The sequence below is a fragment of the Sinohyriopsis cumingii genome, chromosome 9 (assembly GCF_028554795.1).
Source record: "Sinohyriopsis cumingii isolate HCF-2022 chromosome 9, ASM2855479v2, whole genome shotgun sequence".
NCBI classification, from domain to species: Eukaryota; Metazoa; Mollusca; class Bivalvia; order Unionida; family Unionidae; genus Sinohyriopsis; species Sinohyriopsis cumingii.
In genome coordinates, this window is record NC_142969.1 from 42677046 (window position 1) to 42699616 (window position 22571).

Consider the following 22571-nt stretch of genomic DNA (forward strand, 5'->3'; position numbering starts at 1 on the left):
ATATAACTTTCATTTTTTAACCACGTGACAGTACTGAACCAATCAGAATTGGCAGACTGAATCTGCCAACGATTCAGATGTGGCAAACTGGCAAACCTCAGTGTAGCGCAAATCTTGCAGTATCAACCACACATGAATAAGGTTCAATATATTTCAGTATATAAAACATTCTCACATCTTATATCTTATTCTGTACAAAACTTTGAGACAAAAACTATATCCTAATTTGTCTATGTAGTTATCGGTAGCAGAATAAGAATTATCTAATGGATAAACTGGCAAACCAATGACAGAGTATATTAATATTAAAAGAATTGTGATTGCTGGGGAGGTTGTAACTATGCACAAAACAAATTGCATTACTCAATAAATCTAACAGTTTTTGTATAAAGCCAGTATATTTCAGATATTACTTTTGGCAATAAGTTCACTGTGATTTCATCTGAGTGTAAATGTATGTGAATCACATACCTGTAATATTGAACCATCGAGGTCATGAGTCACAGTTGAACAAAAATATCGTCCATAAGAACTTGACTTGATCGTTGAAAATAACCTGAGACTTCATGTTTAATACACGTGTCGTGATGTTCCCATCAAGAACCACATAATGGAGAAACACATTTGGTGTTAAATGAGGTAACACGGGCATGTAATTTGTACAAGAAACGGTGCTGAATATAAAATGTCAAACCTTGACAAGCCAAGTGTAATATAATGATCAACATGGTAATAGCTAAAACTTATTGAGAGATTTCCTACAGGCATAATAAATATGGGATTATGTCGTAAAAGAAACATCTCTAATAACATAGGGAAATTTCACATTCAGTAGCAAATATCCACCCCAACCCTATTATGGTGCACAGCTGGTTAATCCTGAGTCTATGATAATGTATTCAGAACTATGTGTAGTTTTAGGGATTTTATAAACAGTATGTGACTTTCGTTAAATATTTTTGAATTAATGTACGGCAACATTGGAAAGGGTGATATCATGTGACTATTAGACCTCTTACATCACAGGTATGTAGATAGCGAGAGTTGTGTATCATGAAACGAGCAATAGTAATTTGTAATAAAGTCTTGAAAAATTATGAATTTGTAACCAAAATCATCTTAAGGAGTTGAGGTTGTTTGAAACATCATTATTTTGTTTTATTAGCAAAGTTAATTATTTATTATTAATTTAAGGTTAAAATTTTGTTTTGAAATAAGATTCTGATTCTTTGCATTTGTGTTTTTTTAAAAACTGAGATAAGAAATATTTACTTTGTATATAATGCATGTCAATTTCAAGTTGATTTATCTGACACTAATAAAAATTTGTTTTCCATGATTAAATGCTATGTCAATCATTATATATTCTTCATGAGACATTGCTATCTTGATTTTCAATGTATTATTCCGATTTCTTTAAGATTAAAAGTTTGAAAGCAACCACAAAACTTATTTCAGTTCTTCATTCTGTTATTGTTTCCTTATACCACCACAATGATGTTCAACAAAGTAAAGTAAACATTTCTCTTCTGTAAAATGTAAATGACTTAACATACACATTTTATGTGAATTTTCAGTATATAGATATATTACTGTATAAAAAAAAAGAGATTATGGTTTCTTAAATATGTCTAATTCAGATACTATGGGAGAGTCATGAAATTGAAACATGTACATTTTCTACGGCAAAATGTTTTTTAATTCCATTCATTAACGGTCATATATGTACATTGAAAAAATTAATTTCATCTTGGACAAGACCTAGAAATTTGTTTTTTAAAAAGCTTTGGAGCCATGATTAAAGTAGTAGCATTAATACCATGTGCATCTCGTTCAATAACTTAAATAAGTGGATATGAAAGAGAGAGTGATTGTTATTTTCAGGCCTGATTGAACTGCATTGCATTTTAGTAATGTATAACAGTCTTTAAATGTACTTTTAAAGCTGTTTAATATTGGTGTGTCATTTCATTTTGTACAAGCACATGTAGTAAGGTTTTTCATATTGTTGCTCTCATCCATTTCTCCATTTAAGATGATTTTAATGCAGGAAGTGACTGCTATTCAAACATCATCTCAAATCAAGTAGGAAACATCATTCCATAATGTATTCACCACATTACACCCCCACCTCAAACAAAGCATTATTGTTTTAGGGCAGCCATTACAAAAAGCACATTTTTCAGTATCATATGCATGTATTGTATGCAAAAATGAATTAAATAGTAACACTTTATATGTAAAGTGAAACTACTGTAATTGTGAGCTTTTTGCTACTTTAAACACTGTAGATTATATATTTTGGTCAACAGTCACTTGTAAAGTTGAAATTGAATGCCATCTTTTTTCATATGTTGCTGAAACATTTGAGTTGCGTAATAACTAAAAAACCATGACAACCTTTATTGCTATGAAGAATTTCTAATTGGTACAGTACTAAGGGTCTGCTATTTTTCATGTACATGTTAAATTTTTGGTTGAATTTTGTACATAATGACTAATAGTCTTAGTAATGCCTTGAAAGGCAAGAAATTTTATTAACACTCTGCTTTAAAGCTCTCATATTCAAGAAAAATTTCCTGGTATATTTGTGTATCCCATACATTTTTAAAACACATTACATTCAGTCCATTTCATGTATATTGTCATAAGATCATATCTTTTTTAAGGTACATTTCCTTCTGTTAGAAGTTTGGAAGCCAATACAAAATCTTGCCAAAACATTTATTATGTCCTTTGATAATTTCATTATATATTCCTCTCCTAATATGTCAGTGTTTTTGATCTTGCCTACCTCATATTCAAACAAGTTAACAGATTTTTATTTTTAGTTGTAGGAAGTCTGTAAAGTTACTTTTAAAGCTTATATAAATATTTCTGAATCATGCAGAGATTTGGTGTGGAGATGAAGAAATGGTTTAATCTTGTAACCATCAAGGTTTTAAAAACAATTATTTTTTAGTTGGTAGCTTGTGTTTTCACTGCACAACTTCTCAGAAACTTCTTTGTCATGTGACTTTTATTTTTACAGTTTATCATTTGCCTACATATAAGCTATTGATTTTCAATATGTAAAAAATGCGTTGGCAATACATGCAGGTCTAGAAAAATAAACAGGAAGAATAAATATGGTTTCATTACTTTGAATGGGGACACATGTTTTATTTTTAAGTGAAGGTGTTGAAAATTTGAAGATTAGAAAAAAGTAAAAAATATAACTTTTTTATTAACCCAGTTACTTTCCAAATTTATTAATGCAAAATAAATAATTTAAGAAACCGCTCTATAATCAAATACATTTCAAAAAAGAAGAAAAAAAGAAAGTTGAAAAGGTGAAATTGGGATATACAAGAAGTATTTGTATTGCACATAAAAATTTTAAGGTTATAATTATATATTTTCTTAATAATACACTTAATATTTCATTTTTGTAGTTAAATTATCTTACTACAGAATGATTCAGAGATTTTACTCTTCCCGCTAATAGGAATAGCAATAGAAATAAATTTACTATTTCTGTTTCTTACAGAGATTTTGCTGATGTACAGAAACTGAAATTTCATCAGAACTAATAAGCTTTATTTTATAAACTTGAATCAATAAATTACACTCTGTGTTGTTGTTGTTGTAGGGTTTAATGCCATTTTTCAGCACCAGAGAGGCTATACATGGCAGCCAGTATAAATGGTGGATGAAGTAATGGTACTTTTGTATTCAAACAAGGTCACTGTGTCTTGAATCAGAATGGTATTGCTGCCAGTAATTGCTGGCAAGACAATGATGTTCTACTTTACATTTCAGACCTGTGTCAGAAACTAAGTCAGTCAGTCCTATATCTCCACAACCCATGAGTGAACCAGCATCCCCAGGAATATGTATGGTAAATCCAGTATGTTTCACATCTGCTGTAAATCACTTATATTTTCCATTGACTTGTATTTGCAAATGAATGCTTTATTTCTATAGACATTTGTGTAATCTATAACTCTAGACTTAACAAGCATTTGAAAGAAAAACACTTTGCAGTAGGACCAGTTTCTTGTTTCAGTTATGGACATGTCCATTAGAAAAACTACCACTTGCCTCATGTTTTGATTATGTATGCATCTACCTGTTTCAGATGTCCAGTACATATGCATCCATTAGAGAAACCACTACCTGTTTCATGTTTCCATCATGTACACATCCATTAGAGAAATCACCATTTGCCTCAAGTTTCCATTATGTATTTATCCATTAGAGAAACCACCAGTTATACAGTGTGACCTTGCTATAGCACGCTCTGTCATAACATGAATTTGGATATAACATAATTATGGTGTGGCTCCCGAAATTTCATATCCATGTAATTTTCTTGCACACAGAATTCTTTTTCTTTCTCAAAAGCACAAAAAGAAATGTGTACAAAGTTTATTGTCATTTTGAGGAAGAGACTCTAGTATAAGATGATCATGGCATGACTTCTGAAATTTCATATAATGTATTTTTCTTGTACACGAAAAAAAAATATTCTTGAAGTATAAGAAAATAACATGTAAAAGGCTTTTTCAGAGATTGCGATGGGCTTCACCAATATCACAAATTGTGATTTTTTTTCCTTATTGGTGACAAAATATACCATCTTGGTGATATTTATTTTTGCAATGTTGTTGGCTGTTTAAACTTGTATCTTGGGTTTGAAGTGGAGAAATTCAGAGGCACCATGAAAGGAGTCTACAGACTTGGTCAAAATGCTCTGTAATCTATCTGTTGTTGCGTAAACAAATTCTTTGTTCATATTGACAAACCATCTTCACAGTGCATTGTCTTATCATAATCCATTTATGCTGACATCTGGCCTGAGTACTGTATACTGTGATACACTCCAATAGTCATGCCACTAGGACCAGCTACAAATTGACCAACCTTTGAAGGCAATAACAGTAACTGCTAAAATTGGCCAAATGATGGCTAATTCCTTTTTTATATATAAAAATGTACCCAGAATAGTTTTGCTGAAAGCAAATGAAAAAAAACCCAGTCTCATTCAGTATTATACAATTATTTGATGCAGTGATAAATATATTTCATTTTACAGATTTAAGTTAAAAAAAAATATCTGAAAAAAATTTTAAAAAAATAAACCTGGTCTCTCGCTAAATTTGTGCCTGTACGGAAATTTCAACAACTTGCCACTGAAGGAGTATTAAACAAGCCAACCAATGCTTCCCTTTGCTCATAATGATTCAAATGCAGTTGCATTCAGGATCATAAAACAATACTGCAAGCCAGAAAAAGTGGAAGCTATCAAGTCAACAAAGGATGTATTGTCATTTGTAGTCACTGAATCCGCAAACCATGCCATCAATCATAAAGTAGATATAGGTTTTCGTGGCAGAAGAAATTATTAATGAATTGAAAAAGAGAAGAAAAAAAGCAAGTAAGCTGTAAATCCTTAAGTTTTGTGATGAATGTAAATCGACATTGATGTTTTACAGACAAGTTTATTGCTAAGTCACCACTGCAATTCTCCCTTGTAAGATACATGGCAAGTCTCGATCCAGAAGTAATTTTTGTTAGAAAAGCAGGAGCAAAGGCTAAACTTAAAAGACTACTCACGCAGCACATCAACAAGAGAAGAGATGACATCACAAAGTGTGATTCTGTCCTCAGAGAATTTTCTTTGTTTGTTGATCAAGCTGTCAACAGTGAGTCCCGGAGCTCAATTTCTAGGAAAACAGATAGACTTGATAAATTCTTTTATGACAGACTTCATCTGTGGCCAGTTGTTAAAACATTTCTTCTCTTGTCTCATGGACAGGCTACTGTTGAATGGGTTTTTTTCATCAATAAAGAGTGTGAAGACGTAAATATGAAAGAAAGTACTCTGATTGCAGGGAGAGTAATTATTGACAATGTAAGAAATGCTGGTGGGATACACAAGATTGATATAACACCAAAGATGCTTATGATGCAGGCAGTGCATATAGTAGGTACAGCATGTCATTAGATGAGCAGAGTTAAAGAGAAGAAAGGCAGGTACATTCAGGCAATGACAGCTGCTGAAAGCAGAGACTCGCAGGAAAATTTTCTTCATCACAATGTCAGATAGTATGAGGAAAAGTGAAGGACAAAATCACTGAACTTGGAGCTCTTTGAAAACAGCTTGATGACAAGCTACAAGAACTGAAAAAATCACTATAAATTATTGTGGACTTTGTAAATAGTGTAGTGTAGACATTGTAAAATAACATTGTTCAGTGACTGTACATTATTCAAATGCCCAGACGTAGGATGTTTAATGTTAATGGGAATGACATCAATGATCATAATTGTCTTTAAAAAAAATTTGCAAGAAATATTCCTCATATGAAGTATAGTAAGTATTAACTTGTGTTTAAATACAGTTTCATTTACATATCCTTTAAAATTAATGTAATAATTCACTTTGAAAACATGATTATGAACCTTGAAAATCCTTGAAAAAAAACCTTGAAATTTCTAAAAGAAATATGCTACTAACCCTGTATTACCCACACCCTTCTGGGCCACTTTTCATGTACATGCATCATTTTCTTCAGCTTGAGTGACTTGGTTGGTTGTTGTTGTTGTAGGGTTTAACACCATTTTGCAGCACAAGATAGGCTGTACATAGCAGCCAGTATTAATGATGGAGGAAGAACCCAGGAAAATCCTGGAAAGAACCACCGATCCATGAGAAGCTACTGGCAAGCTTTCTCACATACCTACATAGGCCGAACCAGAGACTTGAACCCACACAGACAGAGGTGAGATGGCAGTGGTGTATAATGGTGAGCACTTTAGACCACTCGGGGGCCCCCGACTTGGTTGGTTATAACATGGTTCCATCTATAACACAGTCGGATTCTATGGACCCCAACCACCTTGTTATAGAGGGTCACACTGTATTATAAGCGATTAATATGAAGATGGCTTAAAAGGGTATGAAAACTCCACAAATGGATTTGATGACAAGTTATGGATATGTGAGAAATGGACTAAATCTTAGGTCTTTTTTAATAAATTCAAAACATTTCAATTACTGGACATATAACTATATATTTAGAAATATCTATACAGTAATAATCACAAAAGAAAAAGAACTTCCATTTAGGACTTCCAGGGAATGAGTGTGAAAGTGAACACCAATGTGAAACATAAGTGATTTACAGTATCCTATAACCTACAAGGAAACTGAATGTCTCTGTCCATTTAGCTGATTGTAGTACTTTAACGTACAAGGAAACTGAATGTCTGTGTATATTATGCTTATTAGTTGCATCGTAACCTACAAGGAAACTGAATGTCTGTGTCTATTCTGCTGATTAGTAGTACTATAACCTAAAAGGAAACTGAATGTCTGTGTCCATTATGCTGATTAGTAACACTATAACTTACATGGAAACTGAATGTCTCTGTCTATTCTGCTGATTAGTAGTACTATAACCTATATGGAAACTGAATGTCTCTGTCCATTCATCTGATTAGTAACACTATAACCTACATGGAAACTGAATGTCTCTATTATGTTGATTAGTAACACTATAACCTAAAAGGAAACTGAATGTCTGTCCACTCTGCTGATCAGTAGTCAGCTACTTGGAAATCTTTATCTGGTTTTGAAGGGACAAGCATGCTTCAACCATCATAGTAGCTGTAATGATACTTCTAAGTTTTAAGCAGGTTGGCAGATGCTTGCGATGCCTAACATGTAAAGAAATTTAATAGAATTATGACACAAAGAAAGAAATGAATGGAAAAGATGTTCAAAGACATTTTGATGAAATTATCATTTTTGAGATTTCAAAGGTTACTTTTGTGGGTATTAACTCTTATAACCTCAGATACACAGCTGATATTGCCAATGTTTTACTCAGATGGACACCTGGTATCAATGGCTGATTTGTTACTCGATACGCACCTTGACATAACTGCCTGATTTAGTCTCGCACCTGGTATCACTGCCTGGTTTACTCAAGATACACATCTGGTATCACTGCATGATTGACTCAGATACACACCTGGTATCACTACCTGATTTACTCAGATACACACCTGATATCATTGTCTGATTTACTCACACATCTGGTTTCATTTCATGATTTACTTGAGATACACATCTGGTATCACTGCATGATTGACTCAGATACACAGCTGGTATCACTGCCTGATTTACTCAGATACACACCTAGTATCACAGATTTACCCAGATACACACCTGGTATCACTGCCTGATATACTCAAGAGACACATATGGTGGTATTACTGCCTGATTTACTCAGATGCACACCTGGTATCATTGCCTGATCTACTTAGATACACACCTGGTATCACTGCCTGACTTAAGATACCTGGTTTCATTGCCTGATTTACTCACATACACACTTGGTATCACCACTTGATTTATTTGGATACACATCTGGTATTACCAATGATTTACTTAGAGCCACCTCATTTAATTGGATATGCCACCTAATTTATTGATGGATATATGGTGTCACTGCCTTATTTACTTGGATACACATTGGGTATCAGTGCCAGATTTATTTACCTGATATTGCTGCCTGATCTGCTCAGGTATACATCTGGTATCACTGCCTGATCTGCTCAGATATATATCTGGTATTACTGCCTGATTTGACAGATATACATCTGGTATTACTTCCTGATTTGACAGGTATATATCTGGGAGTACTGCCTGATCTACTCAGATATATATATCTGGTATTACTGCCTGATTTGACAGATATACATCTGGTATTACTTCCTGATTTGACATATATATCTGGTATTACTGCCTGATTTGACAGATATACATCTGTTATAATTTGTAACCACCATTGATACAATTTGGATTTTTACTGGCAAACACCCATATGATTCAACCAAGCTTAGGACAAAAAATATTGCATAATTTCTAAGTATGAGTAAAAAGTTAAGCAATGTAGCACACAGTTTAACTTAATTTATTAAATCTCATTCAGTGCATTACTAAAGTACCTGTAATTTAAAATGTACACTTTCATAGTTACATATGCATTATGTATTCACTGTAGAGAATATCACCATTGTAAAGCATACATTTCATGTTTTAGTAAAATTTTATTAATGTAAATAATGACATAACAAAGAGGCAGATGTGTGTGCTGACAATCTGATAAATCTGCATGACTCTTATCATTGGATTTCTCCACTGTGAATTTACTAATTTAGTTTGGTATAAAATCCATTTTCTAACACTACTTCAGGTTGTCTACAGCTCTGTTGGTATTGGTTTTGCAGTTTGATCTAGTTTATAGGCATCTAAATACAGTAAATGGGTTGGATTTTTGTATTTTATTATCAAATTGTCTTTGATGCATTAATATGATGCTGTCATACATAGAAATTGTTTGCTACCAAGATAATGCATGAAAGCACAAAGGTGAGTAGAACAGGACATAACAATACATCTAATAACAGCAATGGATAAATACTGACCAATCCCACCTATAGACTTACATAAGTATTGTAGGTAGACTAGCGTGTGGCATTGAAAGCAGTGATAAATTATCTGCATTATTGACTGGTAGACATGATGTCACTGAAACTTTTTCCTAGTAATTCTAATTAAATTACACAGTCTGTAAATGGAATATGAAAGTATTATTTCTTTACTAAAGAAAGAGGAAGGGGATCAGTAACTGAGAAAAGCACATGTTGCATACTACCTTCTTGCAGATTTCTAATGCTCATCAATGTGCATGCTTATTTCCACAGACTTTAAAGGCTAGCATTGGGACATTTCCCCTTTTTGTAACATTTGTGACTTACATTGTCTTTGGCACTATTCCTGGTCGGTCAGATAATTCCATTTTATGTAAATTCTTGACCATTTTTTTTACAGTATCATTCCTAAAATCTTTTCTGCTGTCAAAACATTTATTCTGTGATGACAAGATATATTTAGATTTCCTTGTAGTTACCATTATTGATGTATAAACCATGGGAGACACTTTTTGTATTTTTCCTCATACCCATTCAAGGTAGATCCTTTCTTCTTCATAGTGGAACAAAACTGTTGTGCAGCATAAAAATGTTAATATATTTGTTTTTTTTAAAATACAATTTTCTCCTTTAAATACATTCCCAGATCACATTACTTTATGAATATAGAAAACTGCTAACTTCTGAATCCAGCCCTGCTGAAAGATGACAGTCCAACTTCTCAATCTGTTATCATATAGACAATGGTCATGGCTTCATATATATGGGAATCTGTATAGCTATGCCAGTGGTTACACATGCAGATGCATATCGGAACGTGGATGATAGTAGCCAGGTTTCCAGCATGACCAGTACCAAAATCAACAAGTCTGCACATCTAGCAATCATGCTGTCGATTTCCCATCAAACCAGCCATCTGCTGAGGCTTCCCCTATTTTCACTGCTTTCCCAAAGGGAATTAACAGATTTATTTAGGGTCATTACCTCAGGGCATGGTGTATCCTGAAATTAAAGCATATGAGGACCAAGAGCATTCATTGAGTGTGATGATAAATCTGAGCATCAGCCCTACTCCTATCTAACCAGAGTTTAGTTTAAAGACTGCCATCAATGAGATTTACCAGGTGTTGCTGGCTTTGAAATGCCGTCCATCCCATAACACAATACTTGCCTATCGAGTCACAGCATCAGTTGACATCATGAGGAAGAGGCTCCATTTTTCTGGCTGCTTCCTCAGTCAGTAAAACTCCAGGACATTAACATATCTGTGTCCTGGGGGATGTTAAAGCTTTCTTTGATTTTCAGAAAGCTTGGCACAGGACACATAACACCACCTACCATACTGAACCCCCAACATTGTATACAAGTATAACAGTGGTTTGATTGTCTTCCTCACCATTTAATAAGGTGGTTAAGAATGTATTTATTGCCACATCAAAGCTTGATCTAAAGATTGTTGCCACATCAAAGCTTGATCTAAAGATTGTTGCCACATCTTCAGTGCTGGATCTGCCATCCAATACATCTGTGATTTGATAGCCCAAATTGCTTGGGTCATTAATTTGTTGTGATGTGTGTTTACATGCCATATTGCTAAAACTACATCATGCTCTGGCTTTAAGGATTAAACCATTGCTGTTGAAGGATAAAATTGAAGAAAGTTCAGAGGCAGGCAGCTCAAAAACTACTTGTCCAGCTGGCCATGCCTCCTGTATCCTGGTTTAGGTTTAAGGTTCAAGGACACCAATACATACATCTCAGCCAGTACATGTATGATTAGTGTGAAACAGGAATAACCTCTTCACATGAACTTTATAGAAATAAATGCCTTTTAGCTCCAGAAGGGTAAATTCTGTAAGTAGTCATTCCTGATTAAATTAGATGGCTCTGTAGCGGTGACTTACCTATCAAACGTGGGCACCAAATTGCCTTACCTGCGCATGTTGTTTTGGCAGTTTGTGTTGTTGTTGTTATTGTTGTTGTAGGGTTCAACGCCATTTTTCTGCACATGATAGGCTATACATGGCGGCCAGTATTAATGGTGGAGGAAGAAACCGGGAAATCCCCGGAAAGAACCACCAACCCTCGAGAAGCTACTGGCAAGCTTTCTCACATACCCACATTGGCCGAATCTGAGACTCGAACCCATGCAGACAGAGGTGAGATGGCAGTGATCTGTAATGGAGAGCGCTTTAGACCACTCGGCCACTCGAGACCCCTGGCAGTTTATGTATTGATGTTACCAACTTCAGATCATTGTGCAAATCAAACTTTCCCAGAAGGCTCAGTGTTCTGGCCAGTGTTGTTTGGGAGCATCCAATGATTGACCTGTTTGTAACAAGGTGGAACCACAAGCTGCCCACTTTGTCTTACCAGTCCTGGACCCAAAAGTTTACGCCATCGATGCACTGTCAATCAAGTAGGAGGGGTTATGGGCCTTAGATTACCACCCCCACCCCTCTAGTCTTGGTTTCGTTGATTGATTGATTGATTTTATTTTTAACGGCACATCAGCACTGTTTTAGGCTATTTAGTGCCATACAAAATGTTATATGTATTATCTTTTAAAAATTATAAAAAGTCTCATATCAACCAGCGATATAAAAAAACAATTAGTTGAAATTGAAACGGTAAGATGGTTGCAGTGCAAAATAAAGCTTCCCTGGGGGATGTAAATGTTGTATGTTAGTGAAAAATGATGAAAAGGTATTAAAAAGGGATGGTATATATATTGCATAAGACTGCACAAGGTGATAGCATAAAAGTTAGAGCTTAGAGTAAATATTCACTGCTTTCAGGAACTCTATAATACGAGTTATGTTTATAGTATCAGAAAGTTCCTTCATGTCATGCACATTGTAATACTGATTGCGTGTAGGTTGCAGGTCAAAACACTCTATCATAAAGTGTTTGACAGTGAATGGTTCATTGCAAGAAACACACTCTGGTGGGTCTTCACCTTTTAATATGTGGGAGTTTGTGATATAAGTATGACCAATTCGGATTCTTGCAATGACTACCTCCTCCCTACGCATGGTTCTGTAGGAAGGAGTCCATTCTCCTAGAGTTGGCTTGATTGCATGAAGTTTGTTATTCAGTGCATCATTCCATGATGCCTGCTACCTCTGACATAAGGACTTTCTGACACTAGGTTTAAAATTAGTATATGGTATTTTAAAATCAGATGGTTCTTGAGTAAGGGCCATTTTAGCAACGCAATCCACTTTTACGTTACCTTTAATACCAATATGGCTAGGTAACAAACAGTATATTATATTGTGGGAGACACTCATCTCGGTATTTTTGTCGAGTATGTTTTTCAATAATGGATTCTCAAGTTTTCTATTGTGTAGTGATTGAAGTACTGATAGTGAGTCGGAGAAGATGGTCTTGGTTTCAAAATTAGTGCAGAAAATATGGGGTCCAGATTGCAAGATAACGCTGATTGCCTGTTTCAGAATGAATTAGTCCTGGGTAAACAATCTTCTTGAGCTAGCAATAGACCTACCCAGTCAGATTATGGCCAAACTGAATCTCCCCAAACAGCTAAGGTCACAGGTGTTTTACCCCTCCCCAGACCATCATCTCCTTCACATCTGGCTCTTATCAGGATTGTCAGCAAAAATTCAAACCTTCAGTTTTAGAGAGAATCTCAAGAGCAGGAAGGCTCTCCACTTAGAAGACTTGTGATGCAAATGTGCTTGTTTTCAGGGACTATCTTTGAATCAGTGCTATTGTCCCTTAGAGTGGCTCAGTCCTGCATCCGACTGACTTATTTCTCTTGCCTTATGTTGGATCTAGTTATCATCAAATACTACTGCTCCATGATACTTGACACATTCATGCATAATGGCAGAAGAGATATTAGTCATCATAAAGATCTATCAGACCTACTAGCATGGTCCTAACCATGGCACTGGACAGTATTTTTGGGACCTACAAAAAATTCTCTTGTAGGCCTCTATGAATTAGAAATTGTAATGGCAGTTGACCCCTGACTGTCATGGTTCCCTGGAATTTTGTCCTAGTTCTTCTACCCTGTCCGTGGCCCTGGTCCTAACAATGCTCAACTCAGAGAAGTTCATTCTGTTAGGCATGATCTCGCTGGAACTGTTGTTATACAAATCATGCCCTTTCATTCAACACAAAGTACCTTCAGTTCAGATTGGATGGTTTGGTGAACCTCATGACACAAGCAGGCATCATGGCTAGGAATCAGTCACTGTTAATGGTCAATCAGAGAGTTGTCATATGCTTCGTGTCATCTGTAGATAAGTTGAGAGCAGCTGCCATACAAAACCTTGTTCACACCCACAAGTACTACTTGAAGTGTACAGACTAGTCATAGCAACTGCATATGACTCTTTTTCCCCATTGCACTTGGCATATTTAGCATACTGTGACATCTCAGAAGATCGAAATCACCTTGTGAGGATTTCAACTCATGAAATTACAACTATATCTGTGAGCCTCAAATTTGAACACAACGTTTTGATCTGAGGCATTATAGAAACTGCTGACTGGCATGCAGAGTCAACTATCTGGAGTTTTAATCTTGGGGATCTAGCTTTGCAGAGACAAACTTTAACTCTTGTATCTTGTGGATGTGGCTCAGATGACCACAAGGCCAAATTAAATCAACACAGCCTCTTAACTTACTGGATTTGCCAGGGAATTTGGATGGTAAGCAGATTTCAATTGTCATCTTACCCTGATAGTGGTCATGGCTGAGTTGCTATAAGCATGAAAATGGGTCATCGTTCACGTAGGGAATCGAGTCTTTTTCACTTGGAATGGTACCCAAAGTATAGGTAGGATGCTTAGCATTCCCGTCACCTATTATCTGTTATCCTAATGTTAATGTGATTGGGAGTATATTCAAAGGAGACACCAAAATTTGAAGTAAATTACATTTCTCTGAGAATATTTACCTGATCACATTACTTGAAGACCCTCCTAACCACCACACACTGCTAACATCCTCATTAGTGGGGCACTCAGCTTAAAGATTCAAATTTCAAGTGGAGGTAATGAACAAGAGTTATTGGCCCTTGTCTATGATATAGACAGAAAAGACGAATTTTCATCTTTTGGTTGGATTCAGTTTGGGAGTTAGCAGTTATTGACATTAATAATGTTAATGGGATCAGGTAAATATTCTCAGAGAAACATAATTAACTGTAAAATTTGCTTTTTCTTTTATTCTTCATACTTTTATCCTGTCATCTATGTCGAATATCAGAAAAATTGTTCCAAAAATAACCAATGCTGATAATATCCTTGAAAAAAATAAATTAAGTTCATTTTCTTTGCTGTTTTTCACTATGCCTGTATTTGAGATCTTTTTGTACAAGTCCAGATTAGCAATGTACATGTCTTTTATTGTGACATGGAAAATTTGCATATATATCCATAGACTAATTAAAGAATCTGTGTATTATAGATTAAGAAGGTATTTCATCAGTTCTCTGACCTTTATGTGAAGGTAGATATTTAATTTTTGTTTGCTTTACCTCTCCTTTTTTCATCTAAAGTTAGTTTTTGCACATTAGTAACATAAATTGACATGAAAAATACCTTAAACCTGTTACTCATTTGGTTAGAAATAGGTAAATTTTGATGGCCTCCTTTCTTATTATGTAATGCTGTTGATTAGTTTTTAAGGTTTATAAAACTTTTAAAGTTTTGCATCACCAAATCTTGTTGCTTCAAACTGCCATTTTCTCAAATTTGTTATTATTGTATTCACCCATTATAAACTTTTGTATTCCTTACTAGCTGAAGGACACTGTATATTGCGGTGTATACAGATCAAAGGTGCAGAATCAACAGGTCAGCTAATAGGGCTGTGCATCCATACCCTACCAATCAAACCAGTTTTTCTGAGCATGCATTAGTTAAGCCTCTATTTGATCAGAAGCATCTCGTGTAGCAAGTGAAGCTTTCTCTTACGGTTTCACTGCATTATTATGTAACTAAACAGAAAGCAGTGATAAGTTTTGGGCTGCTAACTTGTATAATGTAACCCAGAAAAAAAGTCCATGAGGTTATGCATCCATTGCACAAATTTTTAGAAAGTACATGTGACTGATACATTACAAAGGCCACCAGCAATGTGGACCTGTCAGTGCTATTAATAGTAGCATGGGTATCTTTAGCACAGAGATTTACAATCTTGTGCCATTGTGGTTGCTTTAATTAGGTTGCTGTGATCAACTTCTGAATGTGTGTTCAAAATTAATGAAAACTTGTCTCAAGACTTGAATTTCAATATTGGTTCACTAGTTGAAAGTAAAGTTGCATTTGGGTATTCCTTGGAATGAAGTCATGTAATTAATTGCAGTTAAAAGTGTCAGCATTTTTGTTTGTCAATTTGACCTATTTCTTATGCTGTTCCCGTTGTGTGTCATGTCATATATGTTGTAATGTATATGCTTTAGTTTCATACCTTGGCTGCAATGTCCCAAACTTTGAAATGTTCATGCAGCCAATGAATAAATCACTACACTACCAAATATAGGTCATTGTGACCTACTTGTTCTGATGTCTTGACAGTGCTGAAATGTTATATTTTTGCCCATGTGTTTTATAGTGAGCATCTTTCCTGTTTCTTCCAAGCTACTGATAATATGCATGCAGGCATCTGGAAGGAAATGTGTATGCCAAAATTCGGTCACTATGACCAAGTTTCCATGATGCATATTCTATTCCTTCATAAAAATGTATGTAATAGTGTGCAAATGGGCATGTTTGTTTAATTGTTTAACATACCTTGTCATTTAGATGATAGACATTGTACTTTAGGTAAGAAATAAGTACTTGTTTAGATGTACTTAACTGTCCTCCTGTTAAAGATTGATGAGCTTGTTTTTTCATGCATGTTTAGCAACTTCACTGACAAATGTTGAAAGCATTCTTGACCCCTAGACTAATTTCTTGTTTGTGTTTGTGAATGTGGCAAGTGTTGATTCAAATTACTTCTTTTTTTGTTTAAAGTGAGATAATTTTGTGTTTTCTTAGACATTAGCAATGTGTCCATGTAAGTCATTGTTTCCCTTTACCCTCATTTGTGCTTCAGGGACCCCCAACAATTTTTATTTGACCCCCAGTTTTGATACCTGAATTTATATTTACTCAGTCTTACATCCATTTCTACACCAAGGAGAATTTTGACTCCCAAGTATTGTATCTATAGGGGGATACACTGACGTACATACCGTCATTAATGGAAAAATGCAGATAAGTTTTTCCAGACACTTTAATTTAAAATGGAATACTTTTCAGTTGTATGTACAATCTTCAGACATTTCCATTTTTTTTTAAAAATCCAATTAAAAATGAAAAATTCAACTTGGAACATGAACTTAAGAACGCTTTACTCACACCTTGGACCAGGTGATTGACCGTAATTGAAACAGCATTGGTTACCCTATATATTGTATGAACTAACTGTTGATGTTTTCCATGGGCAACAGTAAAAACAGCTGACACCACTTTTGATTACACAGTTGCATAAACAGAGAGGTCACACAAGTTCTTGTCATCTCAATTTTATTAAATTGGAAGGTTTCTTCTTGATAACCTCATTTTGGATGTAGTTCATTTCATCTTCAGACATATTCGAACATTAAAAATAACTTTATTCTGTGATTAAATTTCTGAACTAGTCAAAGTAATTTGGTTCATTTGCATATTGAGGGAATCCTTGCTTTATTTGGAATTGTTGTTTGAAGATTTATTCTTGCATTTTTGAAAGAAAATATTATATTTAAAATTTTCAAGGGTTTCAGTCAGCAGTTTTATACATAATTATAATCTGGGTCATGGTTGTGGTTAGAGATACATTGCTAGCAATGTTTGAATCTTGTTGGGCGTTAATCAGTTGATTTTGTTAATATTTTGTGTCCAGAAAAAAATAGGAATATGATGTATTTCAGATTTTGAACTTGCCTGGAGTTGTAGAAATTATTGTTATCAGTTATGGCAGAAAACTGATAATCAGAGGTCCTTAACTTTTTGCCTGACTTACATGATATGATTTTTCAAATACCATAATATCAACTTGTCTTTAATTTGTTAACCAATAAACTGCCAAATGAACACATTAATGCAGTACCGGTAAGTTTCAAATGGTGCTAGATACAGCTTATAGATTGTTTACAAGCAGTAAAGGTGTTAGGGACTAAGCTTAATTCATAGATGACTGGGTCTAGTTTAGACATTTTTTTTTGTCAGACAATAGAGATGTCAGTAACTTAGCTTGTCTGGTTATTATCTTTACCAAAGTGATTAAGCACTCTTTATCCACTAAACAAGAGGAGTAGATGTGTGAAAGCTTGTCTGTTAGATTTTACAAAATCCATATTAATGAACAAGTGCCACGGGGTGTGTACTATAGATATTATATTGGTTCCTTACGCCAGTATGACAGTACGTCATACCTTTTCAAAAAAAATATGTGAAAGACTAAGACAAATTTAGGAAAAGAAAATACTAGCACATGTAACAACAGCTAAAATTTATTGTCATCTTCTAAAAGATTTATTAGGGGATCTGATCAAATAAAATGTCACCATCCAGCTTTAGCAGAAATGCTTGTCAGTTAGGTATTAAATATTTTGGATGTGGTAAGTTTGTTGTAAGTTATTAATTACTTTTTTTTTTTTAAACCAGTAGAGTGGAATAAAACACTGTTGTTGGGAGAAATATGTCTAATCACAGTAATATGATACCTGTCACTTTTGTTTAGCTTAATCTTTCTAAAATGGATAAACCCATGTCCCTGCTAGATGCACCATCCACCAGTTCTATAAATTCTTGAAACATGTGCATCGACTCAGTCTGACTTCTGATCATAGGCCTATGTATAATAACAACATCCTCATTCCTTCTCATAGAAAAAATGTTACAGTGCTGCTTGTGCTTTATCACCACATGGCATCATGAATGGTTCCACATGGCATCATGAATGGTTCCACATGGCATCTATGTTACAGTGCTGTTTGTGCTTTATCACCACATGGCATCATGAATGGTTCCACATGACATCATGAATGGTTCCACATGGCATCTATGTTACAGTGCTGTTTGTGCTTTATCACCACATGGCATCATGAATGGTTCCACATGGCATCATGAATGGTTCCACATGGCATCTATGTTACAGTGCTGTTTGTGCTTTATCATTTCTTTGTTAATCCTCAGTCCTCATTTAGCAAAAGGTTCATTTTGAAAGTCCAGTGATAATTTATTTAGTGCTTTATGCATGAAGAGCCACCTACCCCTTCTACTGCTCATGAGTTCAGAAATTACTTGGAGCAATACGTAGAATATTCTAATGGGTCATTACAATTGTCCCTTCATTCTTTTCACTTTTAAGTGTTTACATATTGTACAGGGGGTTCATCAGCTAGTTGCATTATTGTTATTTAATGCAGTGAACTTTATTATAGTTGGTTCCACAGAGCATCATGAATGGTTCCACAGGGCATCTATGTCGCCAGAGCTCTTCTACCTATGCAGTGTCACATTAGACACCTCAAAGATTTTGTTAGTGTATAGCAGAAATCTTCTTAGGGCTGTACCCCTGGAATCTGAGACTATTTGGCTATCTCATTCCTGCTGTTGTATCTCATGATTTTAAGGACCACAACTGGCCAATAAATGAACATGGTCTGAATGAATTATGGGACAGTAGAAGAAAAGTAGGCAACCACAGCAGCAAAGTAGCCAACACTCCTGTAAGCCCACTCCCAAATAACATCAATTGTATTCAAGACGGAGATGCATAGGTAAGGTGAGGATGTCTTCTGCCCTTTTCACAAAGGGATGTTTGTGTTCCTACCTCATTATACAACACCTTGGTCATTGCATACCTCAGATGAAAAGGAGCTACTCATGGTCCTTCTCTCTGCATTGAAGTCTGGAACATTCTATGCTGGGGAGGGTCAGAAAGGATTACATGCTGAGTTCATCGCATTCCAGTAAAAATAAATCCATGTGGGCAGTTGGTCAAGAACAAACAGGGTTTTCCCAACAGAATGGTGTCTGCATAAAACAGTTGCAGAGTCAGGGAGGACCTCTAGTGGATTTGTTTCCAATGAAACTCGACAACAAACTTCCATTTTATGTTTCCCCATACCCAGACCAAGGAGTTTGGGCAGTGGGTGTCTTCTGCCTGAAGTGGGATCAAGAAGTTTGGGCAGTGGGTGTCTTCAGCCTGAAGTGGGATCAAGGAGTTTGGGCAGTGGGTGTCTTGAGCCTGAAGTGGAATCAGTTGTTTATTTATGCATTCCCACCTTTCAGGTTGATTCCACAGGTACTTTGCAAGGTCAGGAAATCCAAAGCATGGGTTATCCAGGTCACCCCTTTGTGGCCTCAGAAGTCTTGGTTCAGCAACCTCTTGGTCCTATTGATCAACCAACCCAGGGTGTTGCATAATGTTTTCAGGCAAGGGTGCCGACTGCACCATCCAGGCACAAAAGCTTTCTCCATCTAAGGTCTGTGATGCAAAATGAAGAAGCTAATGTGGTTGGTGAAGTAGGAAATGGGTTAATCCCTCTTCCTGCAGTGGCTGATTTTCTACTTTTTCTTTTCAAGGAGCAATATTTGGACACCACAATTAAAGATCATATGTCGGCCCATTCAAACAATCTTAAATTCTCAAGATTTCACTTACTTAACTCAGATCCTCATCTGGCAGATCTTATTAAAGCTGCAGAGATCGGTATATCACCATTGATGCTAAGATGGAACCTTTCATGCGTTTTGTGGACTATTAACACTTGTGAAAAATTGAGTGATCCTTCATTGAAAATATTAAGTTTATGTTGCATCAGTATGGAAAAGAAGCAAACTACATGTTTTATTAATCAAGGAAGGATGTGCTTGCTTCAGTATGAATTACAATTCTGTTTCCTTCTCAGCCAACCGCTCCAGTGGCCTAAGTGGTTAGAGCATCTGCCTTGGATGTAGGTCACGGGTTTGAATCCCAACAGAGTCATACCAAAGACTTATAAAATGGTACTAGTAGCTGTCTAGCTTGGTGCTCAACATTAAGAGGTTAGTGTTAGGACTGGTTGGCCTGGTTTTCAGGATGATGTGACTGGGTGGGACATGATGCAACATGTCTGTGGCCTGATGCCAGAGTGCTAGAAATCACTATAAATTGACACACTGCAGACATCTTAGTGAAATAACTGCATTAAAATCCAAACACATACACACACTCCTTTTCAGCCAGGTTTTTCTGGAAAAAAGCAGCTTCCATCAGTACCAAGATCCTTGATAGCGATCCCTGGTCTCAGTTGCATCTGTGCTATTCATGAAAGACACCATTGTCTAGTTAACACTTCAGTTTTATTATGCAGTTGCTGAAGGGAGGAGGAATGGTAGGAAATGCTTTTTCTCCACTTAAGGGGCTTGACTGATATTTCGGCATCCACGAGAGATGGATTTTGCCAAACATCAGGGAGTTGATTAGTCTTTCACTGAAAAAGACCTGATGATAAGAGCTGATGAAGTAAGGGCTATCTCAGCTTCCTGGGTCTGCCTTGGTCACTCATGTTTTGAAGGTTGCATTCTGGCAGTCGCACACAATTTTCTTTATTCTTTGGTCCTTAGCAAACCAGAAGCAAGGTGTTTGTTCTCTGAGTCCAACATTTGCTTTACAAACAGTGACCCAGACTGCTGCTGTAAAATGGCAGTTGATGGCTGGGCTACAAGGTGAGAAATTTTTTACTTTTTACTCTTTTACAATATAATTCTTCATCCTCTTTCCTTGTTGGCAAATTTAGCTAAATAATTTTGACAGGTACTGATGTTAAATTTCGTATTACGTTTGTAATACTTAACCCATCACTGCTCTACTCCCACCCATTTCTTGTGTCCTTCATTAGTTCGGATTCTAGAAAAGAGTGAAAATACACTTTTATGACCTGTAAAGGAAGTCAGACTGGTTGATCCAGTATTTTTCCATTCCCAAAACTGCACAGATAAGTATTGTATAGTAATTTAATTTTAATCCCCTCTTATGAAAAACATTTTTGTTAGTAAAAAGATCAGTTCTAAATAATTAGTTTGTGATTTAACCAGTCAATCATAGAAGTATAATAATCAAACTAAAGCAGCATCAGATGAGTAACTGAAATTGATACAGACCTTTCAGTTGTGTTACAAGGTGTTATATAGTCTTTAAATGTTTTGCAAATATTTGGCTGCCATGTTAAATTTTGTAAACAAAATGTCCTGAAAATTTGAGGATCTCAGATGGAGGTATTTGGATTTAAATTAAAAATGTACATTTATCTCTCAATTGCAATACATAGTACATACACAGACTTACATAATTTTACCAACAAAAGAAAAGAAAACCTCAGAACAGTAGCCAGACTTCTTCCTTTATTAAAAAAGTATCAAAAAGTTATGTAAGTGTTCTTCATTAGCAAGTAAAGATATCATGCAACCTAGTTTTCTTGCTTGGCACATCAATAAACAATCCTGCCGATTGACATTTATTTTGCAGACTGTACATTCAGGGGTAAATTAATAGCTTTATGTGACAACATTGTGTTGTAATAAAACATGTTTGACAATTATTTTTCTAAACTCTTAATGCCATATTGCATAATTATGCTCAGTGTGATTTGTCTTAGTGCCATAAAGATTTCAGGTTTCATGGATATTTAAAAAAGAAAGCTAATGTCTTTCTGAATATTAGTTTATATATATTTGTTTTCTTTTCAGCCTCTGTCATCAGAAGCAGCAGCCAAAGAAGTACAACAGTGGTTGCAATTAAATAGATTCACAAGTTACGCGAGGGTTTTCCAAAATTTTTCAGGTAACAAGAATTTATTCACCTATAACTTTGTGGCCACATACATTGCAGTAAGAACTATGTGTTATAGTAAGCTAGAGATAGGTTATTACAGTTGGCTAATTTTATAGGTCTACTGGTAATTGACTAGAAGAGATTATGTGATAGCCTGTTTTGGGGAATCCATCATCCATATCCACAAGTGTGTTATTACTTTTCTTGACCGTAAATTAGCACAAATCATGTTCATACATAATCCGGTATGGCTACC

At 35.4% G+C, this 22571-nt stretch overlaps 1 protein-coding gene across 4 annotated transcripts in view; it reads left to right on the forward strand.

The window, feature by feature from the left end:
* The window catches only part of LOC149791629 (transcription factor CP2-like), a 103980-nt gene that overhangs the window by 58142 nt on the left and 23267 nt on the right, over nt 1-22571 (forward strand). Inside the window, exons 12-14 of one of the 4 annotated variants that reach the window (XM_089970186.1) lie at nt 3802-3889; nt 15265-15318; nt 22231-22324. In XM_089970186.1, coding sequence (XP_089826312.1) covers nt 3802-3889; nt 15265-15318; nt 22231-22324 — 236 coding nt within the window. The remainder of the gene's footprint in view (nt 1-3801; nt 3890-15264; nt 15319-22230; nt 22325-22571) is intronic. The other 3 variants (XM_089970187.1, XM_089970188.1, XM_089970189.1) reach the window with 3 other exon arrangements.